This window comes from Stegodyphus dumicola, chromosome 7, assembly GCF_044657685.1.
Source record: "Stegodyphus dumicola isolate Sdum_Otavi_A_Nest chromosome 7, ASM4465768v1".
Taxonomy (NCBI): domain Eukaryota; kingdom Metazoa; phylum Arthropoda; class Arachnida; order Araneae; family Eresidae; genus Stegodyphus; species Stegodyphus dumicola.
The window spans coordinates 176,955,875-176,982,319 of NC_140774.1; the positions used below are offsets into that span (position 1 = coordinate 176,955,875).

At 30.3% G+C, this 26,445-nt stretch overlaps 1 protein-coding gene across 1 annotated transcript in view; it reads left to right on the forward strand.

The window, feature by feature from the left end:
* Nucleotides 1-26,445, forward strand: part of LOC118193563 (transcription factor RFX3-like) — a 102,810-nt gene that overhangs the window by 2,105 nt on the left and 74,260 nt on the right. Inside the window, exons 2-7 of the mRNA XM_085821449.1 lie at nt 12,524-12,670; nt 13,219-13,483; nt 17,307-17,436; nt 20,407-20,512; nt 20,601-20,720; nt 20,975-21,157. Coding sequence (XP_085677575.1) covers nt 12,524-12,670; nt 13,219-13,483; nt 17,307-17,436; nt 20,407-20,512; nt 20,601-20,720; nt 20,975-21,157 — 951 coding nt within the window. The remainder of the gene's footprint in view (nt 1-12,523; nt 12,671-13,218; nt 13,484-17,306; nt 17,437-20,406; nt 20,513-20,600; nt 20,721-20,974; nt 21,158-26,445) is intronic.

The following is a 26,445-nucleotide window of genomic DNA, read 5'->3' on the forward strand; positions in this document are numbered from 1 at the left end:
TTTAAAATATTGCATATTTATGTTTAGTCTTGCTAGTATTTTATGCTTACTTTGTCAATCATGCCTCGCACATTTTTGTCAAGAATTTTCAGAAATTCCTAAAAGTATTTACATATAATTGAAGCTGATTATTTATTATTATTTCTATCTCATGAAAACTCTCAGTGTTTTGAATTCATTGGCTTTCTTCTTATAAGTAGAGGCAGTTTTTCTATTTTATATATATATATTATCAATAATTATAAAATGTGATAATCTTTTCCGAACCTTTTTAGTTCTACAACATTTTACGTATAAATGTGTTACTAAGGTTAGGAAATAGCATATCTTGGTAACAGGTGTATCGGAACTGAAAAATTCTTTTCAAATGTAGTTTTTCATTTATGATCTGTATCATCTTTATGCTTGATAACTCTTTCCCTCCATCATTTTTAATTTATCAAGACTATTCAATCTATTTGTAATCTTTTTTTTTAATACGCTTTAATGCAGTATCAATAATTTAATGCCATTACACTTTCGAAAGAAGGTGAAAGAAAATTGTTTGTTATACAGTCAAAAGTCGTTAATTCGGACACCCATAATCCGGAATGATCTATAATCCGAACCTCAAAGGTAAAATCTTTCTGGGCATGCGCCGCGTTGATGCATGCGCATAGGCGTTTACGTGTGCACGCAAGACCTTTACAACTGCGCATATGCGTCTGCGCAAGCGAAGAATACGTTTTCGCGTGCGCGTTTAATGTATAACGGACGGTATAAGCTAAAATTATCTAATTATCTATTTCAGTTAATGTTGATGATTGTGTTGTTCCTTAATCTTCGAATTGGATCCGTCTTATTATTTTTTGCAGACTGTAAGAGCAATTTTATAAAAGTAAGCTTGAACTTTCGATTATGTAAAATAGAATTTCCGATGCTGGAGCTAACAAAGGATCTACAAAACGAAAGTATGTTTCGATGTCCATCAAACAAAAAGTGGAATTGCTACAAAAAATGGATAAAGACATATCCTTTGCTTATCTAACCATTCCGAAATCTGTTTATCAATTTCATGTGGCTCTGCGCGGGGGGTGGGGGTGGGCAATGAACTGGAAGTTAATCTGTCAGAACTATCGTTATCTTCAGGGCAGATGTTTTTATTTTATTCGGCTTATAATTCCTTACTAAATGTAGTATTTTATCTCGATGTACTCCGTCTTTGATATGATTTAGATCAAATTCCTCGTCATTATAAATATTATGAATACAAATCAAATAGTTTTCTGGTTGCAATTTTCTAATTTCGGCTATGCGTAATGTATGCTTTACGCAGGCGCGCGTTGAAAGAAATGTTTAATAAAGTAAACAAATAAATATTAAGCTTCTTTTTTTGTAAATTTTTATTCCCTTTAGATAATAATTGCTCATTATTTTATAATTTACAGTTTCATATTTTTAATTTTGTAATTTCTGCATGCCATCTTACCAGATTTAAACTGATGATCTATAATCTGGAAAAATCGATAATCCGGAATCGCCGAAGTCCCGACGAGTCCGGATTAAAGACTTTTGACTGTATATCATGATGGAGCTTATTAGTCTGTGTTTACAGAACCATAACTTTTTTATATGAATTTTGAGCCGTGGACATACTTTGCAGTTGAGATCTAACTTGGTTCTACCAGAACATTTCTTGTGGGGTTTCAGTAAATATGCACACTGCAACAAATCCTGAATGCTGTCCTGACTAAACATCATTTTTAGAGAGATTATGAAAGGTAGTTAGAAGCATTTAAGAAGGTGAAAGCATATATTGAAAGAGAGAGGAAAGATAATGATCACTAACAGCACTTTGGCAGTTTTTCTTGATATTTATTCATCATTTTCTATTCATATCTATTCATTTACTTTAACATATGAGTGTAGAATTAGCGATAAAAAGTATAGTATTAAAGTGTGAAAGTGTGATGTTACTGTATGGGGGTATTTTGTGCTGATATCTGCCATAATGTAATTAACTGTATTGTGATAAAAAAGTATGAGTGTTAAAGTATGAAAGTGTGATGTTACTGAATGGGCGGGGGGTATTTTGTGCTGGTAATCTGCCATAATGTAGTTAATTGAAAAAATTTAGATAAAATTCCACAAGTTTCAATTGTTCAATCTCTGTTACTGATTACATTGCAAACTGAATATCAACCTGTATGTGAATTTTTATCTTGAGAAATGCTATGATGTTATAATACACTCTGAAGAAATAAATCGGCTACTTCATAGAAATGACACACAAATCAGCTACTGCCACAAAAAATGAAAATTTAAATATATAAAAATATAAAATTATATTAGTTTTATTGATGCATTCATTAGCTAAACATCATTTCAAGATATTAACGTAGTAAAATAAGAGGAAAAAATATTTTGACAATGAAAAATACGAAAAGGAAAAATTCATAAAGCTTGCTGAAAGTTTTCTTTAATATTCCTCATTTACATTTGCTTGTTTTTTTCAAACCACTTGCACTGCACATGCTTCATTACGAAGGTTTTACATATTATTTTCATATACCAAACAAAAACAATTTTTATAAATTATCATAATTATTTCTGCATTATACACACTGTAATCAAAGAACAATGTTCTTTGTACTTAAAATTAATAATACTTCTTTCATGTGTAAATGACTAACTAAAATGAATAAATTTTGTTACATTCTGGCAAATGAATGTTCTCTACCAACATATATTATTTACAGCTATTTTAAACTTCTGATTCAGCGTCTCCTTTCTTTCCCCCTCTCCCCCCCTTTTAAAATCAAGTACATTTTTTTTTATTTTAATCAGGCCTAATGCTAAAATATATAGGTACTATTCCATTTTGAGGACTGTAAAAAAATTGCAGTGAAAATGCATGCGCGAAAGCGCCAAATCTAGCAAACGTGCCTATTTAACAGCGCGCCAAATCTAGCATACATGCTGGTTTCAGATTGGGTATGTTTATATAGTTCTATATTTCCTAAGACGCCATTGAAATACTAGTTTAATTTTTAAATCCTTTTTTGATATCCTATGGATTTAACAATTTGGGAATTGTCCATGACAAAAAGTCTGCAATAGAATTTTGGGTAAGTGCAGAATCACCAACTGCTTGACACATTTTTAAGAATTGTACCTACTCAGTATCCATGTGCACATCAACCTATATTCACTTTAAAAAAAATCCCAGAATTGCAGAGAAATGGCACTGCGCACTCTTGACTTTATGTACACATCGACCTATTTTCACTTAAGAAGTAAAAGAAAATTGATAAAAATCCAATTGTTTTTTTCTTGTAAAAAGCAGCAAACAAATAAGTGGGCGGTTCTGCACTTTACCGAGAATTTTTTCAAAGAAAAAGCATCATTCATTGTAAAAAATTATGTTTGAACAACCAACGAGATGAAATTATGCTTTAGCAATAACTCGGTAGCAAAATAGCGATGTAGGCATCCATTCAGCTATTTAGCAATTTTTATATAAATTGTAATAATGATCTGAAATAGTTATTTACTCTTATGCTTCCATTCAGTCATGTTTAGCCTTTTTTATATAAATTAATAATAATAAAAAAGTATTATATGAAATGAACTTTTCATCTAAATTAAAACATCTATCTTAGATAGTTATTTACTATTATACAGTCAAAAGTCGTTATTCCGGACTCGTCGGGACTTCGGCGGTTCCGGATTATCGATTTTTCCAGATTATAAATCATCAGTTTAAATCGGGTAAGATGGCGTGCAGAAATTATAAAATTAAAAATATGAAACCATAATTTATGAAATAAAGAACAATTATGATCTAAAGGGTATCAAAATTTACAAAACAAAAAGCTTAATATTTATTTGTTTACTTTATTAAACATTTCTTTCAATGCCAGTTGTTTAAGTTGCTTCGTTTTATGTGATAATACTTTCTCTTTAATTCTATAAACAGACATAATTTCTTCTTCAGTTACAAAGTTCCGCTGTTCAAGTCCTATAATTGTGTCGAGAATACCGACTAATTTGTCAATCGAAATTTTTTCGTATTCAATAACCTCTGTGTCACTTTCTTCACTATCGGAAGCAAATTATAATGACGAGGAATTTAATTTAAATCATATCAAAGAGAGTACATTGAGATGAAATACTACATTTAGTAAGGAATTCTAAGCCAAATAAAATAAAAGTATCTGCCTTGAAAATAACGATAGTGCTGACATATCAACTTCCAATTCATTGCGCGTTGTGCCGCCGCATTATTTTAGTGATTAAAATTCTTTCTTTATTATTACTATCTCTAGTCTTTTGAGGTAATGTGAAAAAATTTGACGTGAATCAAGAAGGGGCTTAAGGGGTGTTGGAACCCCAAAATCCTCAAAAAATTGTGATTTTGGATATTTGCCTTTTCAAATTCTCTACACATTTCATCTTTCTAAAAATACCATTCTTTAATCTCTATGAAAATTAGAACTGTAAAAAAATCTAGTTTTAATTTGTCATCTACTGCTTTGATCAATGAGGATTTTTACATAAAAACGCGTTTTTCTCCAAACGTGATTTTTTTATACTCGATGTACCTTTTCTCAGGAACTACTGCTAGCAGGTATCTAAAGTTTTTATGGCTCATTTGTTAGGTTACCTAATATTTACTGAAATGAGCTTTTTGTAATAAACTTAAAAAAAATTAAAAATTTTTTTGTGTGAGAAAAGTGCTAAATTTTACTATGCCTAACAAAATATTCTGTAATTTACTTTAAAATTCAAAATGTTTCAAGAGCTCATTTCAGTATAATCAGTTTATTTTTAAAACTTGTATCTACAGCAGATTTTGAGAAAAGGTACATCGAAAATGGCCAATTTAACATTGTCGGTATAGGGGTTTCTGATACCCCTTAATGAAAGTAAATTTAAAACATCTTTCAAAGATTGGGGGCAAAAAACTTGGATATAAGTGCATTGCAGCGGAAGGGATGTAGTAAGTATTGACTTATAAAACAAAATTTGGTGTGTTATGTAATCATTTTGGATATTTTTTGGGTCAAGTATCAGTTAGTTGAATTATATGATAACAAAATACAGTTCTTTTCCATTTTGCCGGTGGAAAATATCACCATGCAGACTTTATTGGTGACAACATACAGTATACACATAAAAAATGTTAACAAATGTTAGTTCTAAGGATTTTTTATTTTGAAGGCATAACCATTTTAATATCGTTTAAAATTTTGTGAAAAGACATTAATTCAAGAATTTACTATGCGTTCATGGTTCAACATTCTGATTCGCGGGTTTATATCACGTGACCCCAATTGATCTCATCTCACGTAAACTACGCTGCAAAAACCTAATTCATTAATTATCTACATTAATTTCAAGTTAAATCGTAATTTGAAATGCAAGAATTATTTCAATTCGTACAAATAGCTTACTCAAAAATTATGTAAAACCATAGTGCTTTACTTCACTAGTGCATTCTCATTAGAATTGATGAATTTAACTCTTGACTTTGCCTTTTCTATATTTTCGTCTTAAGGTGAGCATTGTGATTGCATCCTAATTGACTTCGAATAGCCTCAGGGCATAAAATTGAACTATCTGGTAAAAATTCTATGTAACTGTATGCCAGAATTGAAAGAAACAATCAATCTAATAAGAAATGGCTGCGATTTGTTTTGAAAATGAGGCGTAAAAGGTTACCAGCGAGGATATTTCATTCGGCATCAGTTTTACCATTATTGGCGACTTTATCACCTGCGCCAGCAAAATGGAAAAGTACTCAAAATACATTATTTCAAATTGTATTATGGCAGAATATACACCTACTGTTATTTAGTTGTCTTCCCCCCTTTTTCTTACTGCCAGTGTAAAGAAGCATAATTTTAGTTTTTATATACAGTGCTCACCGATTATTGAAATCACTTCTGCTCCATATGTATTTGAGTCGGTTTATTAAGCAGCTGAGTTTAATAAATGAGTTTCAATATTGCAAATTACGGCATCAGCATTGAACTTATTCAGTAAGATATTAACTAACAATTAATCTAATAAATACTTAAATTTTGCATTAAATTTTGTAATTAAAAGTTAATGCTAAAATTAAAGAATTTGAAAATTTGTTGTTTATTTTTTTTTATTAAAAAATTTTATAATTACATACCTGATTAAATTTTAAACTTTTAACCGCTTCCCTTACACATTTTTTTGAAAAATATTACAAAAAATCATCACATTTTTTTTATTATTAAATACAGCAAAATGAAACAAACCAAAATATGTAGGTTTTAAGTTGAATTTTTAATTTTTTGAAGGTGTAAAAGCATTTATTTTTAATATTAGTTTACTATCCCAAGTTATCTCGGGCAAACGAAAAAAGTTATATTAGTCTTTGGATGATAGTTTTTGAAACAAGGGACAACACAGAGTGATACCTGATGTTCTACACTGGTATCTGGTCTCTTTTCTTACTGGCTTACCACTGGAATCTCTTTCACGGGAGCACAGAGTACACTGTCTCGTTGGATTTGATTTGATTTTTTAAAAATTTTTTTTCCCAACCTTTTCATAATCACTATCTGAAAAATCATCGCTTTCGCTATCTTCCATCATCGCCAATATTTTATTTTTTTCCAATGCATGCATCCTTCTTTATACATTACTAATCCACAAGCCAACGTATACTATACAATAGGGAAACACGCGACCAGTCCCTCCAAAAGAACCGCGCAACCAACAAAATTTGGCAAACTGCCAATCAAAGCTAAATATTTCCTTTCATTTCCTCCAGACCGAGTAAAAACGTGATAAAAGAAATCGTACTAACAAATTCTGCTTCGCCCGAGTTTTCTCGGGATAATCAGGCAAGCGGTTAATAAAAAACTGCTTTATCTGTATTTGTTTCATATTGTTCATCAATAATCTTTCAGATATATTTTCGAGTTTGTAAAACTGTTGAGAACTTTTCTGATCTCTACCTTTCAGTTCATGAGTTCTTCAGAGTTTGCAGTGCTTTTCTATGTTCAGCTGAGGTTGGCATGCGGTCACTATCATATCATCCGTATCACTTTTAGTTTCTGCAGCTCTTTTAACACTGTGTGTAATATCATAGTTTATGTTTTTCCATGCTGTCCCAATATTATCATCAATTGATCAATATTAACATCAATTTCATTCTAAAAATGAATCTTTGTAATTTCTCTCAGTAATGTCCAAAAATGTTAGAAAGATTTTACAATGTTAGAAAGAGTAATTTCTGTTTTGGGAGACTGCTTCCCATGCGTCAAGTATAATAAGCACACTCACTGACTTGTGTCTTTCCAAAGTGCATGCATTCCATTTTGTCTATTTTTTTTTTTTTTTTTTTTTTTAACTTTCCTGTGATGACATTTGAAAGCTTTTGTATTACCTTGGTCTAAAGGCTGAATGATAGAAGTCGTATTTGCAGGAAGAAACACTAATTTTTTTCAGAACAATGTCAGAGCACTGTGCAGCACAGTTATCTAACAATAAAGCTATTTTTTCATTTTTCTGGTCTCTGCTACATTTCAAAGGGAAATCGATAGAAATACTGCTCGAGTTCTTGATATTATTGTAAGTGGAAAGGAAATTCTTGACCCCTTTTAATCATCGATGTTTTTTACTTTTTCCAGTAACTAGTGGCATTTTCTTAATTCTTGCATCCGTACTGTATATTAATAATGCAGTAACTCATTCTTTTATTTTCTTAAAACCAGCTGCTGTTAATGTGTGCTTCGTAAAACAGGCTATTGTCATGTTTTTCATAAATTTTGTTAGTCTTATTCTTTTAGAAGCCCGAGTAAAACATCCTTTATCCAGTTCTCAGCTAAATGATTATCTTCCCCATGTTGCTGACTGTGTGGCTTTGGTCAACAATGTTATTTCTCTCTTTCATCTGCAAGCTATCCATTACTGCTTAGTCATTTTAGAGTTTTTGCAGTCAAAAAGCTCTAGGAATTGGAAAATTGTTTTAGTCTCGTTGCAGTGTTATAAGATTGGTTTTCAACGTCTCTCAATTTACCACCCCTTTTGCACTTCTTTGAGACATTTCTATTTTTTACTAGTTCTTTATCATTTTATTTCTTTGTTAAAGTAACTTATTGTTAAAGTAACATCCTCATTTTAAAAACTACTTCTTTTTGGCTGCATTTACAAAACATCGTAATCTTTCAGAAATTTATTCTTTTCTTTCAGGCTTAAATTATTTTGTTTCAGCATTTTTGACATATTATAAGTCGCAACACAGCAAATAAAAAAAGAATATTTCTATCTTCAAATACAAAATGCCTGTGCCAGAAGAATGATTGCACTATATCAAATTGACCTGTCACTTCATGGTTTTTATCGATGTAATCATTGCTTACATTTCTTTTTTCTTCAGCCTACAACGACTCCTTTTTTTTAAATCAAAAATTGATCATGTACTATAATGCAAGGAAGCATTTCATGATGTTTTTTCAGAACACTCTGCAAACTTAATGTGTGTATATACTTTAAAAAACGCCTATCAAGTGGTATTTGAGAAAGGGAACTTGTGCTTACTTAACCATCACCTTTTCGGCTAATTTTTGGAATATGGTAACAGGTAGTTTGGCGACATTTTGGTAAGGCAATAAAGGTTACTAGTTAGGACTTTAGCAGTGTACATGGATAAAGTCAAGAGTGTGCGCAATGTCATTTTTGTGCAATTCTGGGATTTTTTTTTAAGTGAAAATAGGTTGACGTGTACATGGATACCGTGTATGTGCAATTCTTAAAAACGCGGCAAGCAGTGGGCGATTCTGCACTTTCTCCCAATTTCGCACCTAATCTTCGTCATGATTAAGCACTTTTGTTCCGTAAAAGTTCTAGAATAAGCGTAATTCGGCTAGCAGATTGTTGAAAAAAAAAAAAAAAAAAAAAAGCCTTTACTTCGTGAAAACAAAATGGAAAAAAAAAAAAAAAAAAATATAGCAGGGTTGGTCGCTAAATTTTCGCCAAAAAATCGCCAAGTTACCATAATCTAAAGATTAACCACCTTTTCTTGTATCCTGTGTGTTCAGTTGTTTACAATCAAAGAACTCATTTCCAGTGCCTCTAGAGACTATTTTAGTTAATCTTAAGATAAAAGAAATCTTTCTCATCATCTAGCCTGGAGAAAGAGATTCATAGTATCTGACAGGAACTAGGAAAGGATATTCGTTACCTTCAGGAGTTCTTGATTCTAACTACACTGGCCGAAATTTCTGCTAAACCACTACATAACTGAAAGATGAATGAACTATAAACACCTTTTTTTTTTCAGCCACAAACTGCTTGTTTTGGATCTGAATAATCAGTCTTTTGCCAGTTTAAGCAGCAGAGATGAGTTTAATAAATGACAATTTTTTTGTTGATTAGTATATATTTGTTCTAATAGTATATATTTATATTAATTTGTACTCATGAAAATGATAAATAAATAATAGTAATAAATGGCTAGTATGTTTAATTAGCAGTGACTACTGTATATTATTCATCTAATGTTTTATCATGTATTGGAAGTGGAAACTGTAATTCCATGGTGAAAAATATTAGCAACTGAAATATGAAAAAAGAGTGTTTTAAGAAAAAATATGTAAAATGCTAACTTTTTTAGTAGCCTTAACTTATCTTTATGAATTATTAAGACTGCCAATGGTACCAATGAGAACTAATATTAGAGATATGTAAATCAGACTATTATATTTATGTAACTTCAATTAATTATTTTTTTTTTTTTACATTTCTGAAATATTACCGTTTTTTGAATTAATATTTTAATTATATCTGCTAGTTTGAAAAGAAATATTCTTTGATATATCCTGATTTTTTTTTTTAGAATTGAGTATTCTGAAGTGATATCATCATGAAAGTATTGTGTTCTTTTAAAAAAACTTAGCCCAATTTGATTAGGTTTTATTTATTGATTTTTATATTTGAAAATTTTATTTGTATTTTAAATGTAGTAGAACCTTTATTAATTGAATCTGTATCTAACCAAAGTCTCTGTTAACCATAATTGTAAAGAAATAATTGGGAAAACATAATAACATTAAACAGAATACTGTGAAAAATCAGTCGCTAATTTTACCAGTTATTGATATTTTGGCCTTTCTCATAGGTGATAGGTCATTCAATAGCTTTTCTGTTGTGCATTATGGTAAAAATATGTTATTATAAAACATGTATTAATGGTACTTATGTATTATCTCGACCACCTTACTTAGAAGTCGTCAAATTTTTATAATGTACTGGACTTGGGAACCATGTTATAGCTATTTTTCAGGCAACCATGCTCATAGCAGTTTTTTTAATTAAATCACCTTGCTATTTTTGTATGCATTCTTTTTGTTGTATTTCAAGTTTCAACAGACCAATCATGATATTGTTTGCTTTAAAGTTAATTTTAAAATATCCACTTATGGAATTTGCCAACAAAGGAAGAAAGTGTAGCAAAATTTCTGCAAGAGGGTAATAAAATTGGTAGAGAACAATAATGAAATGCATTGGTACATAACCAATGCACAATGTCAAAATTTGTGCAATTTTAAAATAATTTTTTTAGGCAAAAACATATCATTGTGTATACAGACAGAAGAATTGTAATAAAAAAATTACAAAAAGAATTTTGTGACAAAATTTAAGCACTTTATTTTTTAATGTATCATATAATTCTTATTTAATAATTAAAATTTGTATTTTAAAGTGCTGAAGTGTGTACTTTTTTGATTAATAATGTTGCGAAAATTGCCATCTTGTGCCTAGTAAGTAATTTTTGTCTTTTGATTAAGTCAAAATTGCCAAATTGTGCCAAGGTGCCATTAATGCATTACACTTTGTTACCATTATGAGTTTTCATATGTTAAAGATAATGCAACACTAACTGACAAATCAATCGCATATTTCAAAGCATAAAAGGATGATATTTGTAGGTGGTTAAATGTAGAAAACGAAGAACCAAATTTTTTTAACTGAAGAAGAAACCATTCATGCTGTAGATCTGGTAAACAATAAATATTGCAATGATGCTAATGGAAAATACGAAAATTAGCTGTGCTATGGTCTCTGAGCACAGCTAATTTTCGTATTTTCCATTAATTGGAATACGATTAGTCTTGGATTTGATTTTGATTATGCAAACACATGGGGCTGTATTAGATGCCTAAAAAAAGCTTGATTCCCGTGGTGGAGGACTTTTTAAGAGAAATTTGTTTGCATTCATATTACATTTGAAGAATGTTATGAAAACTTTTATGCAACCAGATTGTTTGCTGAAGTAATCACTGAAGTCTCAAGCAAAACTCAAATATTTAAAGCAATGTCTTAATGCTTCTCCTAAGGATCGTCAGTTGATCAAAAATTGGATTGATTGTGTGTTAGCTGCTAAAGTTATGGGGTCTGTCACGAAAAAGGTTACCAACCTGTATTAAAAAATTTAATGCCTCATAAAAATGCATGTAAGAAATCTTATAAAACTTCACAGTTTGCATAAATTTTAATGGAATTTGTTTTTGTAATTAGTTTTTAAACTTTTTATAAGATATTATAAAATTAACATTTTACAATAAAAAAGCGTAATCATAGAATGTTAATTGGAGTACTAGAGCACTTATTTTTATAATTTCAAATGAACAATTTCATAAAATCTTTTCAAAAGAAAAATTTGCATGCTTTAAAAATTAATCTTTGTTAATCAAGCTTTTGATTATCTGAGGTGAATATGTTGCCCAATACATTGATAATAAGATTTTTCTGCATTTTATGGCTATTGTGGATTACCAATTTGTTTAGGAGGAGGGCAGTGTAACATCTGGGAGAGATTGTTCAGTTGTAGCTATTCTTTAAAATTTGTAGAATGTTTAAACAATTTATGGGTTACAATAATCTTTACTTTGGGCATAATGAATTTATCATGTGAAGGCATCTCTACCTTTAGGCAGGTAGCCCCTTTTTTCATAATCAAAGTAACTGAACCAAACTATCCATGGAAAGTATCTGTATCAAATGCTTTCTGATAAATAGAATTTACTTGTAGTGCATTTTTTTATTTGGATTTTATGTACTGATAAATTTTGCTCTATGTGTAAACTCATAAATGAATAAATTTTTTGTATGAAATCTCTTCAAATATATAGAATGTATAATTTGTAAAATAAAAATTAGAACATGGAAAGTGAATACTAAACTAATATATCTGAATTCTATAAAGTTATCAATAAACATTTTTTAAATAGCTGAGTGTAATTTTATTTTGAGTGTTGGGGGAAAAAGTGTTATGTGAGAAATGTTTCATTCAGAATATAATTAATATTGAAAATGTAAAACTAAAATAATTTTATATGAAGTGCAAATATTTTGATATCCATATTTTTTAAAATGTTGAAGTTAAAAAAATTTGTAATTTGCCAAAAAGGGGGAAAAAGGGCCAGGTAATAAATAATAAATTCATTTTTTTTGTACTTGCTAATATTTGTAGCATTATTTCCTGTTGTGTTCATTTCAGAGTTTTGCTGTGGTTGCCATGGCGACCCAGAGTTTCATGCCAGACATGCAGGCTCTGAGTGCAGTGCAGCAAAATTCTCCTGTCCCATCACAACAACAATCCCCACAGACAAGTATCAGTCAATCTAATCAGACCCAGTCTAATCAGGTCATTACTTTTTTAAACATATATAATATTTTTTAAGTTACTGTATGTTAATTGTAATTTTTTGGCATAGCAATTTTACTAAGGTTATGCTGAGAAAAGTACTAAGCAAGTTCACTTTGTTGTTTTAGAATAACTGTATGAGTATTTATTTTAAATTATTTGTTTAAATTCTCCAAAAGTGTCAATATTTTCTTTTAAGTGTATATACTAAATACCAGTTATTTTATACTTTTGAAAAATGGTAGTCTGTTAAAATATTTGCTAGAAGTAATCTACAATGCTTTAATATATATATAAAGAGAAATATTTACATGATCAGTTATCCAAAAATGCAGGTCTGATTATCTAGTAAAATTTTTATACTGTTTTAGTTAGATAAGTATACAAATATTGATATGATCGGTTACATGAAAATGGATGTTTAAGAAATTACTAACTATTTTTATTGGAGATACTTATATCTGAATGTAAAAAAAAGTCTTAAGTGTATGTATTTTGCATTGGACTTCATTTACTTTATTATCTGTTTACAATTGGATTATTTTTAGGCTACCCACAGTCAAACTCAAACATTAGATGTTAGAACCCAGACTGCTAGTTCATCTCTTGCAGGATCTGTTACACAAGGTAGTCAAACTCCTCAAAAGTCACAACAAACCATCCAAGGTGTTTCTGTATCCTCTGCTATTGCAGCAGCACAAGTTGTTGTTGCAACTCATTCTCCACCTATTTCTCAAACACAACAACAGACAGCTGAGACTGTCGTTCAACCTTCTCAACCCACTGGACCTTCACAATTTATAGCTGTAGCAGGTAAGAGTGTCAGTAGAATAGTGCAATCTGCAGAAGATTTCTTTGTTCCTTTTGTAACAAAGTTTTTTTTTCTTTCCTTCTTCCTCCCCCCCTTTTTTTTGCAAGAAACTTAAATATTACCCTTTAAGTGCAGTTGCTATCTTCTATGTTACTAAAATAATGCAAAAATTATTTTTATTTTGTATTGTTAAAAGCTGAAAATTTATGCATTTATTTTGAGATAATTTAAATTTTTTTTAGTTCTGTAATTTGTTAGTATTTGAAGCATGTTTGCAGATGTTTTTTCCCAGTATGATAATGTTTTACTACTATAATATGAAAGCTTAATGACGATTATATTTTATTCAATATTTGCTTTGGAAAATTTTGAATTTATTGCAGTTGGTTGTAATAAAAAATATTTGTCTTGTATGCCTTTTTTCTATCAAATGTGTAATGGAGCTTGCTAGTATGCTTAATAAATTTTATAGGAAATGCTTATTATTTAGATATATCTTGTAAACAGAGTTTTAATCCTAGCATTATGTCGTTTTCCATGTACCTACAATCAACAGTCATTTTGACCGCTTGTTCTGAATAGAAGAAAAGACTTGCTTTTTACTTTTTATATAAAGTTAATGCTTATAACAATACATTTTGCTTGTTTAATAAGTAAATAAAGTAAGTTGAGAAAATACATGCAACCAAAAGCTAATTTAGTGTAACAAAGAGCAAAATAAAGCAAAGTGAGTAAATATATTAATCAAAGGATAATTTAATATAACAGAGCCAAAAGAGGAAAAAAAAATCACCAGAGATATTTTTAAACTTCTTATCATTTAATAAATTGGCTCATAAAAATTTTCAGTATGAAATAAATGTATTTAAAATTACACGTATTAGTACTTGCATTACTTGGTTTTGCAGTGCATACAGATTACTAATTTTTTAATTTTACCTGTGCAGGTTTCACAAACATATTTTTTACAGTATTCACATGTATTTAAAATTGTGTTGCCTTTGCATACATTTATTTGGCATTATTTACGCTTACGGGAAGGGTTGATGCAAGTTCCAATTTTCTTTTCGTTTAGATACAGAAAGTTTGTGAAGCTCTTCAGCCATATTAAAATGAAATGACAGCTGATATTTTTATATTCAGTTGTTTCCTTGTAAATTATCCATGCATTTATCTCGGCCAAATCAAGAATATTAAAAAAACCTTGAACTGACCAACAACTGGATTAGGACTTCACTGAGTATTTTCTGGCCATGAGGTCCAAAACATCAACTCCATATTTGGTCGAATTGTAAAAATTCATGACTTCTGGTGTATTTTTTCATCAGATGCGATTTCCAATGTTGGGCGCTTGGTACTCAAGAACCAGCACATTTTCCCACCCCCCCATCCTTGACAAAAAGTAAGCATTATATTGTCATGCCTAGCAATCTTACTAGAACAGAGCTCATCCCTCATATTTTTGAAAGAATATGGTACTTCTCTTTTTGAACGATTAATTGTGCCAATGCAGCTTTATCCCTGAATTCTCTTGTTTCATCTTTTACCAAATAGGGAAATCCATTCAGTAAATATTTTGACTGCATATCAGTAGCAAGCCAAAATTTAATGCCAAATTTATCCAGCTTTTTAGGCATATACTGAATAAATTGGCATTGTGCCTTCATGGGAAATAATCATTCATCCACTGTTATATTTTTGCCTAGTTGATAACATTTCAAGCAGTTTTGTATAAAAGCATTTCAAATATCCGAAACAAGAGCAAATGGATCAATTTACAGTCCTTTAGATCTTAACCAAAATTTTTATTTTCTTTTTCTGTTTCGTGAATAGAATTTTTTCTCCAGATGACTTGGATTCACTTGTTTCAGTAGGAACAATCCAGTCCTCGTCGGATAAACTGGATGTAGTTTCGGAATGAAATTCTTCATCAGGTTCAGTTTTTGAAGCAGAATTATCATCAGAAAGACTTTCAAAAACTTTCAGCATCCATTCCTTCGGAACAACAAATCTAAGTACATTTGTGTATACTGAAAAATAGACTTTCTAACACAAGCGAAATGCGCGGACGCAAGGAGCAGAAAAATTCTAAACAGGTGTTTTTATTTCCTGTCCTCCCCTCCCCACTCACGTCTGTAAAATATGCAACCTTCCTTACCAAAAATATATTTGTTTATCTATCAGCAAACCAGATTTAGCTAAAAAAGTCATAGAAATATTGAGAAATCTATAATATTTCTGGATACGGTTAAAATGACTGATAGCCATAATTCTAGGTCTAAGCAATAATATTGTCGAAAATAATTACTTAAAATGAACAAAATATCATGTAATATCTGTAAGGTTTTAGAAAAAGTAAAAAAAATATCAAAGTTACAAATAAAGAATTAAAAAAGTTATGTCCAATTAAAACGGAGATTTGGTTATAATGACCGTTTCCGTAATTCTAGCATTAAAGCATGTGGATTTATTTCAGATAGGTGACTGAAAACATATCTATGAAGTTATTTGGTACTTTTCTGTTATTGGGACTGGATTCAGAAATGTATTGTATGCATGTATTATATGTGCATACATATTGTATGTGTGTATTTACACATATACATACATACATTTCTGAATATACACACTGATCTGAATCTAATATATACACACCAATTTGATAATTTATGAATCTGTTCTTGATAACAGAAAAGTAGCAATTATTTTTTTTAATGCTGTAATGCTATGTATATGAACAACAAATTTTTTTAATGTGCAGATATGATAGGCATTAAGTTTAATTAAAATGATTGAAATTGAATAATTTTCTGAAAGTTGTCATAAAATGACTAAAGAATGATCTAAATATGCCTTGGCTATAAACTATGTGATACATGGATATTTTTCTTGTAAAAAAAAGGAGGGGGGGTAAAGTATTTTGGCCACAAGAAAACCATTATAGCCTGTTATTAAGAATTTATTTAATTATTATTTTATTATCTAATTGTCAAAACTTTTCTGCGCTGTAAAATCAAAAGAAAATCAGTTTTTTAATTTATTTCTTAAAGAAGTCAGGATTACATTTAAAGAATTTTCTTAATGGGCATGAAGGGATTTCTAGAAAGAATGCAGCTTTTTAATCAGTATTTTTGTATGTTCAGAAAAAATATTCTAAGTTGTCAGTGATGTTTGTAAAAACCTATATAGAAATTTAATTACAAAGGTAATTAATTCAGCCATGAAAAAGTCATCATTTGGAGTTCTAAAATGTGTGAAAATGGAGATTTTACTTTAGAATGCTGTTAAAGGTACTAATAAGCAGCAGACAGAGTTAAAATGTTAATTCTGCATTGCCAAATGTGAATATATATGTCAGTCTTCCATAAGTTTTAAAAAATGACTCCTTGTATAAAATCCCATGAATCCTTTAAAAATTACATGAATATTTCCAGTCCTTTATATTTTGCATTAATTTTTTTAAAAAAATTTTTACAGGATGTGTAATTTATGTTAAACAGGGTATTCAGGACATAATTTAACTTTTCCTTTTCTTTACACGATTAAAGGAAGTTATTTTTGTTATGTACTGAAAGGTTTTTTTTTTTTTTTTTATGTAGCAGTATGTTAGAAGGTGACAGAATTGTGTGAAAAGTACTAGTCCTACTTCCTTTTGTCTAAAAATGCATAAGTGTCACTCCCTTATCATATACAGATTATACAATTATATTTTTTCCCAGGTTAGCAGATGTAATGTACTAATCATCATCTGTCCATATTACAAATATAAGATATTTTTAATATCTGTATTTTTATTCATTAAATATTAAAATTAATTCTAATTAGTTTCAGAACATGAGAATCAAGCAGAGGGAAATGTCACTTTACAAGCTAATCAAACCGTGCATCCTACTTATGTTCAGTATGTTGACAGTGCAGGAGAACCTAATATTTATGCTGCAAACAATGGGCAAATGTAAGTCTTGGAATATTCTTAGAACTGTTTTGCTGATCATGCGCAGAATGTTTTTAAGGGTATTATAGTTTAGAGATAGGTAGAGGTGCATTTTATTATTTTTTAGGGCTAGTAGATATTATATTAAAATTTGTAAGTATTTGAGATCAGAAGCAGAAATCCCAATCTTTTATTAATGGATCTGAATATGGCAATGTATCCAAAATTATGAAAAATCAAGTCATATTTTCAGACTTGTGCAGATGAAATTTAAAGACTAATTTTCAAAAGGAATATACTTAGTAATTTAACTCCAATAAAAGATGGTTTATAATATGCTGGTTTTTCCTTTTTACTGTAATGTACATTTGTTTATATTAAAATTTAGTTTTTTAAATATAGGCAAAAATCACACACACATATATATATATTATTTTATTTATTTATTTTAGATATTTGTTAGAGGAGTTTTATGAATTCCATCTGAGAATCGTTAAATTTAATGTGAAAAAAAGATATTAAAAATTTTCGTTTGAAGAAATAAAATGTGACAAGATTATTGTCAGAGGTGTTTCTAAAAGAGGAGCAAGCTTTTATTATCATTATTGTATGCTTTTGAATATTTGATTATTAATTTTTTATTATTAAGTACAGTACAAAGTCTTTAATTCGGACTCATCGAGACTTCGGCGATTCCGGATTAGGGTTTTTTCCGGATTATAGATCATCAATTTAAATCTGGTAAAATGGCATGCAGAAATTATAAAACTAAAAATATGAAACCGTAATTTATGAAATAAAGAGCAATTATGATCTAAAGGGTATCAAAATTTCCAAAAAAAGTTTAATGTTTATTTGTTTACTTTATTAAACATTTCTTTCAATGTAAGTTGTTTAAGTTGCTTCGTTTTATGTGTTAATACTTTCTCTTTAATTCTATAAACCATCATAATTTCTTGTTCAGTTACAAAGTTCTGCTGTTCAAGTCTTGTAATTGCTGTGCCGAGAATACCAACAAACTTGTCAATCAAAATTTTTTCGTTGTCACTAACCTCTCTGTAACTTTCTTCATGCCTTTATCCATTTTTTGCAGTAATTCCACTTTTTGTTTGATAAAAATCGAAACGTGCTTTCGCTTTGTAGATCCTTTGGCAGCTCCAGAATCAGAAACTCTTTTTGACATAATTGAAAGTTCAAGCTTACTTTTTATAAAATTGCTCTGACAGTCTGCAAAAAATAATAAGCCGGATCCAATTAGAAGATTAAGGAACTACACAATGTGCAACGTTAACTGAAATAGATAATTAGATAATTTTAGCCTAGCTCATACCGTCCATTATACATTAAACACGTATGCGTAAACGTATTATGCGCATGCATAAATGCTATGCATGCGCGGAAAGTTTGTAGCCTTGAGGATTATGGATGTCTGGACTTTGTACTGTATGTACTTTTGAAAGTTAATTAAATAATAAAATTATTTTGCAATTCAAAACCAAATTTTGAATTAAAATGTAGACTAGTATTTTAATCTAATTTTAATATGAAATTAGCTGTTTATCTAAATTTTATATGAACTTTAATGTTCCAATAAAAGGTTAATGACAGATGTTGGAATTACTTCAATATTTATGAAAAGTTGCCATTTGTAGGTGATTGATTTGTAGTGATTGTGCTAGATTACCGTAATAAAAGAAAAGTTTTCAAATTAGCTTCAGAAAATTGTTTTGAGATGCAGTCTTCTACTGTACAGAAGAAGGGCTGTGAATTTTTTAATATTCTTTATATATTTGTTGCATATGAATGTAGATATAATTAATGTATTGAGTTTTAAATTAATATACAAAGAACTTTACAAATTACATAACATAATAATTTCACTATTTAATTATGTAAATGCACGAAATTAAGAAAAAATGTGAAAATCATGAATCTAAAAGAAATTAATCTTTCTATCCAAAAAAATTGTAGTACATTGCAAAATTTTCTAAAATGCTTTTCTCTTCATTTACTCTCATACGTGAAAGGAAGTAATATAAATTGTTATGTATGTAATAATAGGAAGTAATATAAATTGTTATGTATGTAACAGGAACTCTTTACAAGGTGTGCAATAAAATCTTAAACTGAAAGATTCACCTTCCTTTTTTATGTTACAAAAGTTTTCAATCACAGAATTCATCATTCATGTAGCCTGGCAAGTAATTCCATTTTGAGATGTTTTTAATACATCAACCACATCGCCTGAACAATTACCAGTTTTTAAAGATTGTCGGAATTCAACAAGACTTAAGATCTTAACAAATCTTTGAAATTAAAACTTTATTATTAAAATGAGGCTCTTTTAAACTGTCTGCATAATTCTTAATAATTGATGGCCCACCAGCGGCCGAGCGGTAAAGTCGCTGAACACTGGTAGTTCGGTCCGAGGTTCAAATCCCGCGAACGGGCTGGCTGCATGGGCGTTTTCGTGGTTTTCCCCATGTGTAACGTGTATACGAGCCAGTTTCTCTTAGAAAGTCCTCCACGAAGGCATCCCTCCACTTAGGCAGATAGCCCTCGAGGCTTTGCCATAATCACACACACACACTTAATAATTGATGTCTTTTAATATTTGTAATTTATGTCTTAATATAGACACCCATGATATACATATTTGTGATTGTGTTGATAAATATATGTGTGATTATTCTAATTGGTAACATATTTATAATGCCATGTATTATTTTCTCATTATAGAATAATTATTTGCATGGCCACACAATGAATTTTTAACCTTATTTATTCTTTCTGCATAAAAATGTATAGTAACCATTTAGTACCATCACAAATTTATTAATATTCACATTAAACCATAATCACAAAATTTAAATAGTTGAATTTTATGTTTTATGTGTTAACATATGTGCCAGAACCTGGTATAATATAGAGTAAGTTGTTTTCTTTTCTTCATAACTTCTTATTTCTATTATTTGTAACAATATTTTACAGGGCAGGCTACTCGGTATACAGTGTGACAGATGCATCAGCAATGTATACTCCAGCAACTGCTGGTTATTATAGTGGGGGGAATGGCACACCTGTTACTTATTCTCAGGTATAATATTTTTTGATGTTCTATGAATTTTGTTAATCATAACATGAAATAAAATAGAGAATCTGGAGAATACACACTTTTCTTTCAGTTGATGGATGAAAGTAGTGGTTATAAAGTTCAAGGCCAAGTTATAGAAGCAGAGGCTCATCATAATTTAGCCCCTGTATCTGCTGCTGTTACTTTAACTAATAGAATATCTCCTGTTTCCGTAAGTAATTTTCTTTTTAAAATTTGAAATAATGTGAATAATTTTTAGTGAAATTTATTGCGATTTGAATGAATGTGATAGCTAAGGTCTTTAAAGAAGCAATTCTGTATCAAACAGTTTTAGTAAATATGATTTTAATGCTGTTTGTAGTATTTGCCTTTGACAGTGCGAAGTATAACAGGAAATAGTTAATCTTATATTCTATTTAAAGTGAAAAATATAAATGCTAACTTACAAATACTATATTACTGTAGGAAGATCCTCGGAAAGTGACTGAAATCATATCACCTTTCACCAGTGATCAGTGTGTCATTCAAACTTTACATAGTCCTCATGATACTTCACAACTTCAGTTAACCTCTCAACAGAATCAAACTCAGTCTCAGCCTACACATCATTCACAGCATCAAAATGTCCGCGACATGGATATTATACATGTAAGTTTTATTATTATTTCCTTTTCGTCACTTTATATCAACAATTTTGCTGGGTTAAGGATTGCTTAATTGTCATGATAACTGACATGTATTTTTATTGCAATATGTTATGAATGAAACATGTCAGTAAAGCCAATACAGGATAATGCTAGTACAGTCAAAAGTCGTTAATCCGGACTCGTAGGGACTTCGGCGATTCCGGATTATCGATTTTTCCGGATTATAGATCATCAGTTTAAATCTGGTAAAATGGCATGCAGAAATTATAAAAGTAAAAATATGAAACCGTAATTTACGAAATAAAGAATAATTATGATCTAAAGGGTATCAAAATTGACAAAAGAAAACCTTAATATTTATTGGTTTACTTTATTAAACATTTCTTTCAATGTAAGTTGTTTCAGTTGCTTCGTTTCTTATGTGATAATACATTCTCTTTAATTCTATAAACAGACATAATTTCTTGTTCAGTTGCAAAGTTCCGCTGTTCAAGTCCTATAATTGCTGTGTCGAGAATATCGACTAATTTGTTAATCGAAATTTTTTCGTTTTCAATAACCTCTGTCACTTTCTTCGCTATCGGAAGCGAATTATAATGACGAGGCATTTGATTTAAATCATATCAAAGACGGAGTACATTGAGATGAAATACTACATTGAGTAAGCAATTATAAGCCAAATAAAATAAAAACATCTGCCCTTAAGATAAGGATAGTGCTGATAAATCAACTTCCAATTCATTGCACGCCGCCGCAGCGTTAAAGATAAACAAAGTTTAGTTAAACAAAGAATATGCCTTTATCCATTTTTTGCAGCAATTCCATTTTTTGTTTAATGGACTCCGAAAGATACTTTCGCTTTGTATATCCTTTACATATTAGTAAATATATATTGGAAATTCTATTTGACATAATCGAAAGTTCAAGCTTACTTTTATAAAATTGGTCTAACAGTCTGCAAAAAATAATAGTCCGGATCCAATTCGAAGATTAAGGAACAATGCAATCTGCAACATTAACTGAAATAGATAATTAGATAATTTTAGCTTAGCTTATCCCGTCCGTTATACATTAAACGCACATTCGTAAACGTATTTTGCGCACGCGCACAAGCAAATTCGCAGCGGTAAAGGTCTTACGCGCATGCGTCAACGCTACGCATGCGCAGAAAGTTTGTAGCTTTGAGGTCCGGATTATAGATCATTCCGGATTATGGGTGTCCGAATTAACGACTTTTGACTGTATCTGGTTTTCATGGTGCTATTCAGTATGTGGCTTCTTGAGGTTTCAACATTGTAGTTAAGGAATAAGGATAATTTTTTAGATCTTCCATTAATAGTTTTTAAAATGTCTTTAACATTTTGCTTATTTTATAGAATTCGTATCATCAATATTTATTTCATTAGAAATTATTATGTGCCATTAATGTTGTGTATATTATTTGTTGTACAAAACACTGCGTGTCGTGTATCTTTTCCTTTTTCTCTAAATTATATAAAAATACCAGAAAAGTGATCATTTCAAGTGAAATAATAACCTTTACATTAGAATCTTATAATTAAATAACATTGTAGTGAAATGTGCTAGCAAAATAATTTATTAATATGTAATTACTAATAACACTGAGTTTTTGGCAAAATAATTTATTAATATGTAATTACTAATAACACTGAGTTTTAAAGGTATATGTTAATGTTCAGATGAGAAAGATAATACGTATACTTATATTTGGGAAAATTGCCATTCTAGGAAGGAATGATCAGAATAGAATTAAATGTATTGGAAAGCTGGGTGACATAAAAAATGCTTAGATATCCAGAATTAATGTGCAGGTCTGGACCGAGCAGAAGTTTTTTGAATAATTGTATTAGGCTATTGAGAAGTAGAAGGCTGTTGAGCTAGACTAGTAGTGTATTGTTGCAAGTGAGCTCAAAAGTATTTTGTAGGATTTACAATATTTCATTGACAAAAAATAATACCATAGGAATCAAATTTAAGTTTTCATACTGAAATGAATTATCTGCCTCAATGAAAGGATATTTTTTAGGAGCAGAAGATTAAAGGGAACCTGACAAATCTAAAATCTAGCTATGGATTTAGAAATGTAGTTACCACCATGTGATAGTGGACCTTGCTTACACATAACACTCACAAGACTTGAAATTCTTCTCAAGTGTTATCACAGCATTGAAGCACTGCTATTCTGCATTGTCTTGATTTGACTGTTTCTATCTCACAAAAACTGAGTAAAAGTATTGCTTTATTAAAATTCCTTTGATAGTGAAGCATTGATTCCTTGGTTTATAATAGATGCATGAGTTTTGTGAGTGGCTTGTGGGCTGGCATTGTTTTTTGATGAATCTCATTTTAATTTGGTTATATAACCTTTAGATGATACAATGGTAAGTGCTATCTTCCAATATGTATTTTAGAGCATCATGCGAGGAACAACAAGTATGACGATGGGAAGTGCTATTGGTTATCATAAATAGTTAGGAATGTAGGTTATATCACTCGCAAAACGCTTCCTGCCAGACATCTTTGAGCTTTGAAAAAGAGTGCACAAAATGGTTTAAAACATACTTGTATATTTTGCAGAATATGGACAACTAATGCCATGTATTAATGCAGACCTGAATAAACAATTAAACATAGCAGAAAAGTCAAAATGAAACCATGAACTGGAAAAAAGTAGGTTGCACAGTTAAATAGATGAGGAAAATGCATCCCAGCAGAAATCGTGGGCTGCGCAAATTTTGCTACTACTGTGTTGCCCTTGGAAATTGTGTGACACACAGCAAGAGGATTAATTCATTACAAAGCAGCTTTAAAAGCATGTGCAGCTTTTGATTGAAAGCAAGTGGAGTATCTTCCCAATAAGTTTTTTATATATTTTATTTTTTAATACATTTTATTAATTATTCTGAATTGAGAGAAATATATGTGGGCATGAATGTGTAAAAATCTGGCCCTTATAGTTTTGATTTGTTCCAAAAGTGTTGTGTAAGAGTAATAATTATTTTGTGTTCAGGGTGCCACAAAATATTTTTCACTATTTATGGAATTAAAATTTCTTCACTACTTCACATAGTAAATCAAAATTCACATATCTTTTTTTTGTAAATAAAAATAATAAATGCTGTTTTCTCTCTAATAACTTGTTTATGTAAAATATATATATGCATGTTTGAGGCCCATTAATTCATTCAAGTTCTTCAGAAAACAATATTTTGCAAATTTGTTTTAGTGCAGTTTTCCTGAAGCTTGAATCTGTGAACAAATTAAATCTTTGCAAAGGTACCAGATTTTATTTACTGTTTGATTTTGGGGTATACTGGCACTTATTACATAATATTATACTTGGCAATAATCTAACCTAAAAATACATATAACGAATTGCTACAAGGCTACGACAACTGAATCACAACCTTCTGTTCCTATTTTTCAAGTTATCCATATGCAGTAGTTACTCTTGAATGTCCAATTTTTTTCAATGTGCATATACATTTAGCAGTCATTTGCCGAGTATAATCGTTTTTAGTCCAAAAGAGATATAGCCCTAATTAAGCTATTAGTTTCGAAATGGGATTTTCACTATAAACAGCTGTATCACTTGCTTCCCAGTATAACAGAGTTTACAACAACTGTTTTGTTTTATTTAAAAAAAATAAATAATGAAGAATCTATGTATTTTTCTTGTGGAAAAACAGTGCCGAGTGCCTGGGCCATCAAATTCTGAAAATTTTGAAAAATTTTGAATAACAAATTTGAATTTAAATATAGTCATCCATCCGTACCTGTGTACCTGGAAACCCAAATTCTGTATTTCATATTTTGTTAAAAGTTTTATGAATTTTTGTTTAACAAACTCAATGATTTAAAACTGAACAGTTGAAACACTGTACAGAAAAAAACATTTTTATCTCTATCACGCGAGACAGTCGGAAATTCTAAAGATATGCTGTTTTTAACTTTTTCGTGATTTTGCTGTTGAATTGAATTTTATGTGGTGTGAGTGTGAAGAACATGACATTTAATTAATAAATTTAACACACAAAACATTAATTATGAAAAGAGAAGAGAAAAAGTTTTGTAAGGCATCTTAAGAAAACTGAACATTGGTTTGCTAAACTGAGAAAAGACTGCAAAAAATAGAAAAATGTATCCCAACACTTAACACTGGATTCGTAAGTCATATTCATCCTATGATAACTAGATGGGTCATCTTTTTGATTAAAAACAGGAATATCTGCATTAGTCTTACTGACTGTGAAGTAAAGAGAGATATTACTAAAGGGTGTCCACAGGATGGTATTCTTTCTCCGTTCCTGTGGAACCTGGTATTCAACTCACTCTTAGTACTTCTATGGGAGGAGCCCGGCCTGTCACAGGCATATGCAGATGACCTTATTGTGTCACTACAGGGTTTCGATATTAGAACCCTACACAATCAAGCTCAGCGAATCTTGAATAAAGTATCACACTGGGATGAAAAAAATGGTCTATCTTTCTCTGCTGAAAAATCCTAGGTCATAGTTTTCATGTGGAACAGGAAGTGGAAACTGGCAGATTTATATTTGGGTAACCAGATTATCAGACGTAAGGAATGCATTAAGTATCTAGGATGTTACCTGGACAGTAAACTCACATGGCTCACCCATATAAAAGAGAAGGCACAAACTGCCACAAATGTATTAATACTTTGCAGGCGAATCATTGGCAAGCAATGGGGCCTTAACCCAAAATCTACTCTATGGATTTATACTGCCATAGTCCGGCCAATGCTTTCTTATGGATGTATGGTCTGAATCAATGTTATTAACAAAAGCACATATGTAAACATTTTACAGAAGGTGCAAAGACTTGCTTGTAGAATTTTTACTGAAAATTCCACCCTTGAAACTGTTTGAGCAGAGAAGCAATTTAAGTCATGTATAGGTTTGTTGAGCAGAGAAGCAATTAAAGTCATGTATAGGTTGAATAAGAATGGCACATGGTGCCAAAGGACAGGTTTCGATCATAAAAGCCACCTGAAAAGCCACATTGACATATGCTTAGACTTGGGCAATGAGATTCCTATAATCTCTATGCCCAAGGATGCAATTACTAAAACAATAGTTCCAGATAAACTATTCTCAACTTATATACCAAAAAGGAATAAGATAGAATCTCTAATTGACCTAATCCCAACAGGATCAGTTGAATGCTACACAGATGGATCAAAATCCAACTTCACTGGAGCTGGAGCCATTATAAGAACCAAGGGATCTGGAGAAGATTTCATTAGAT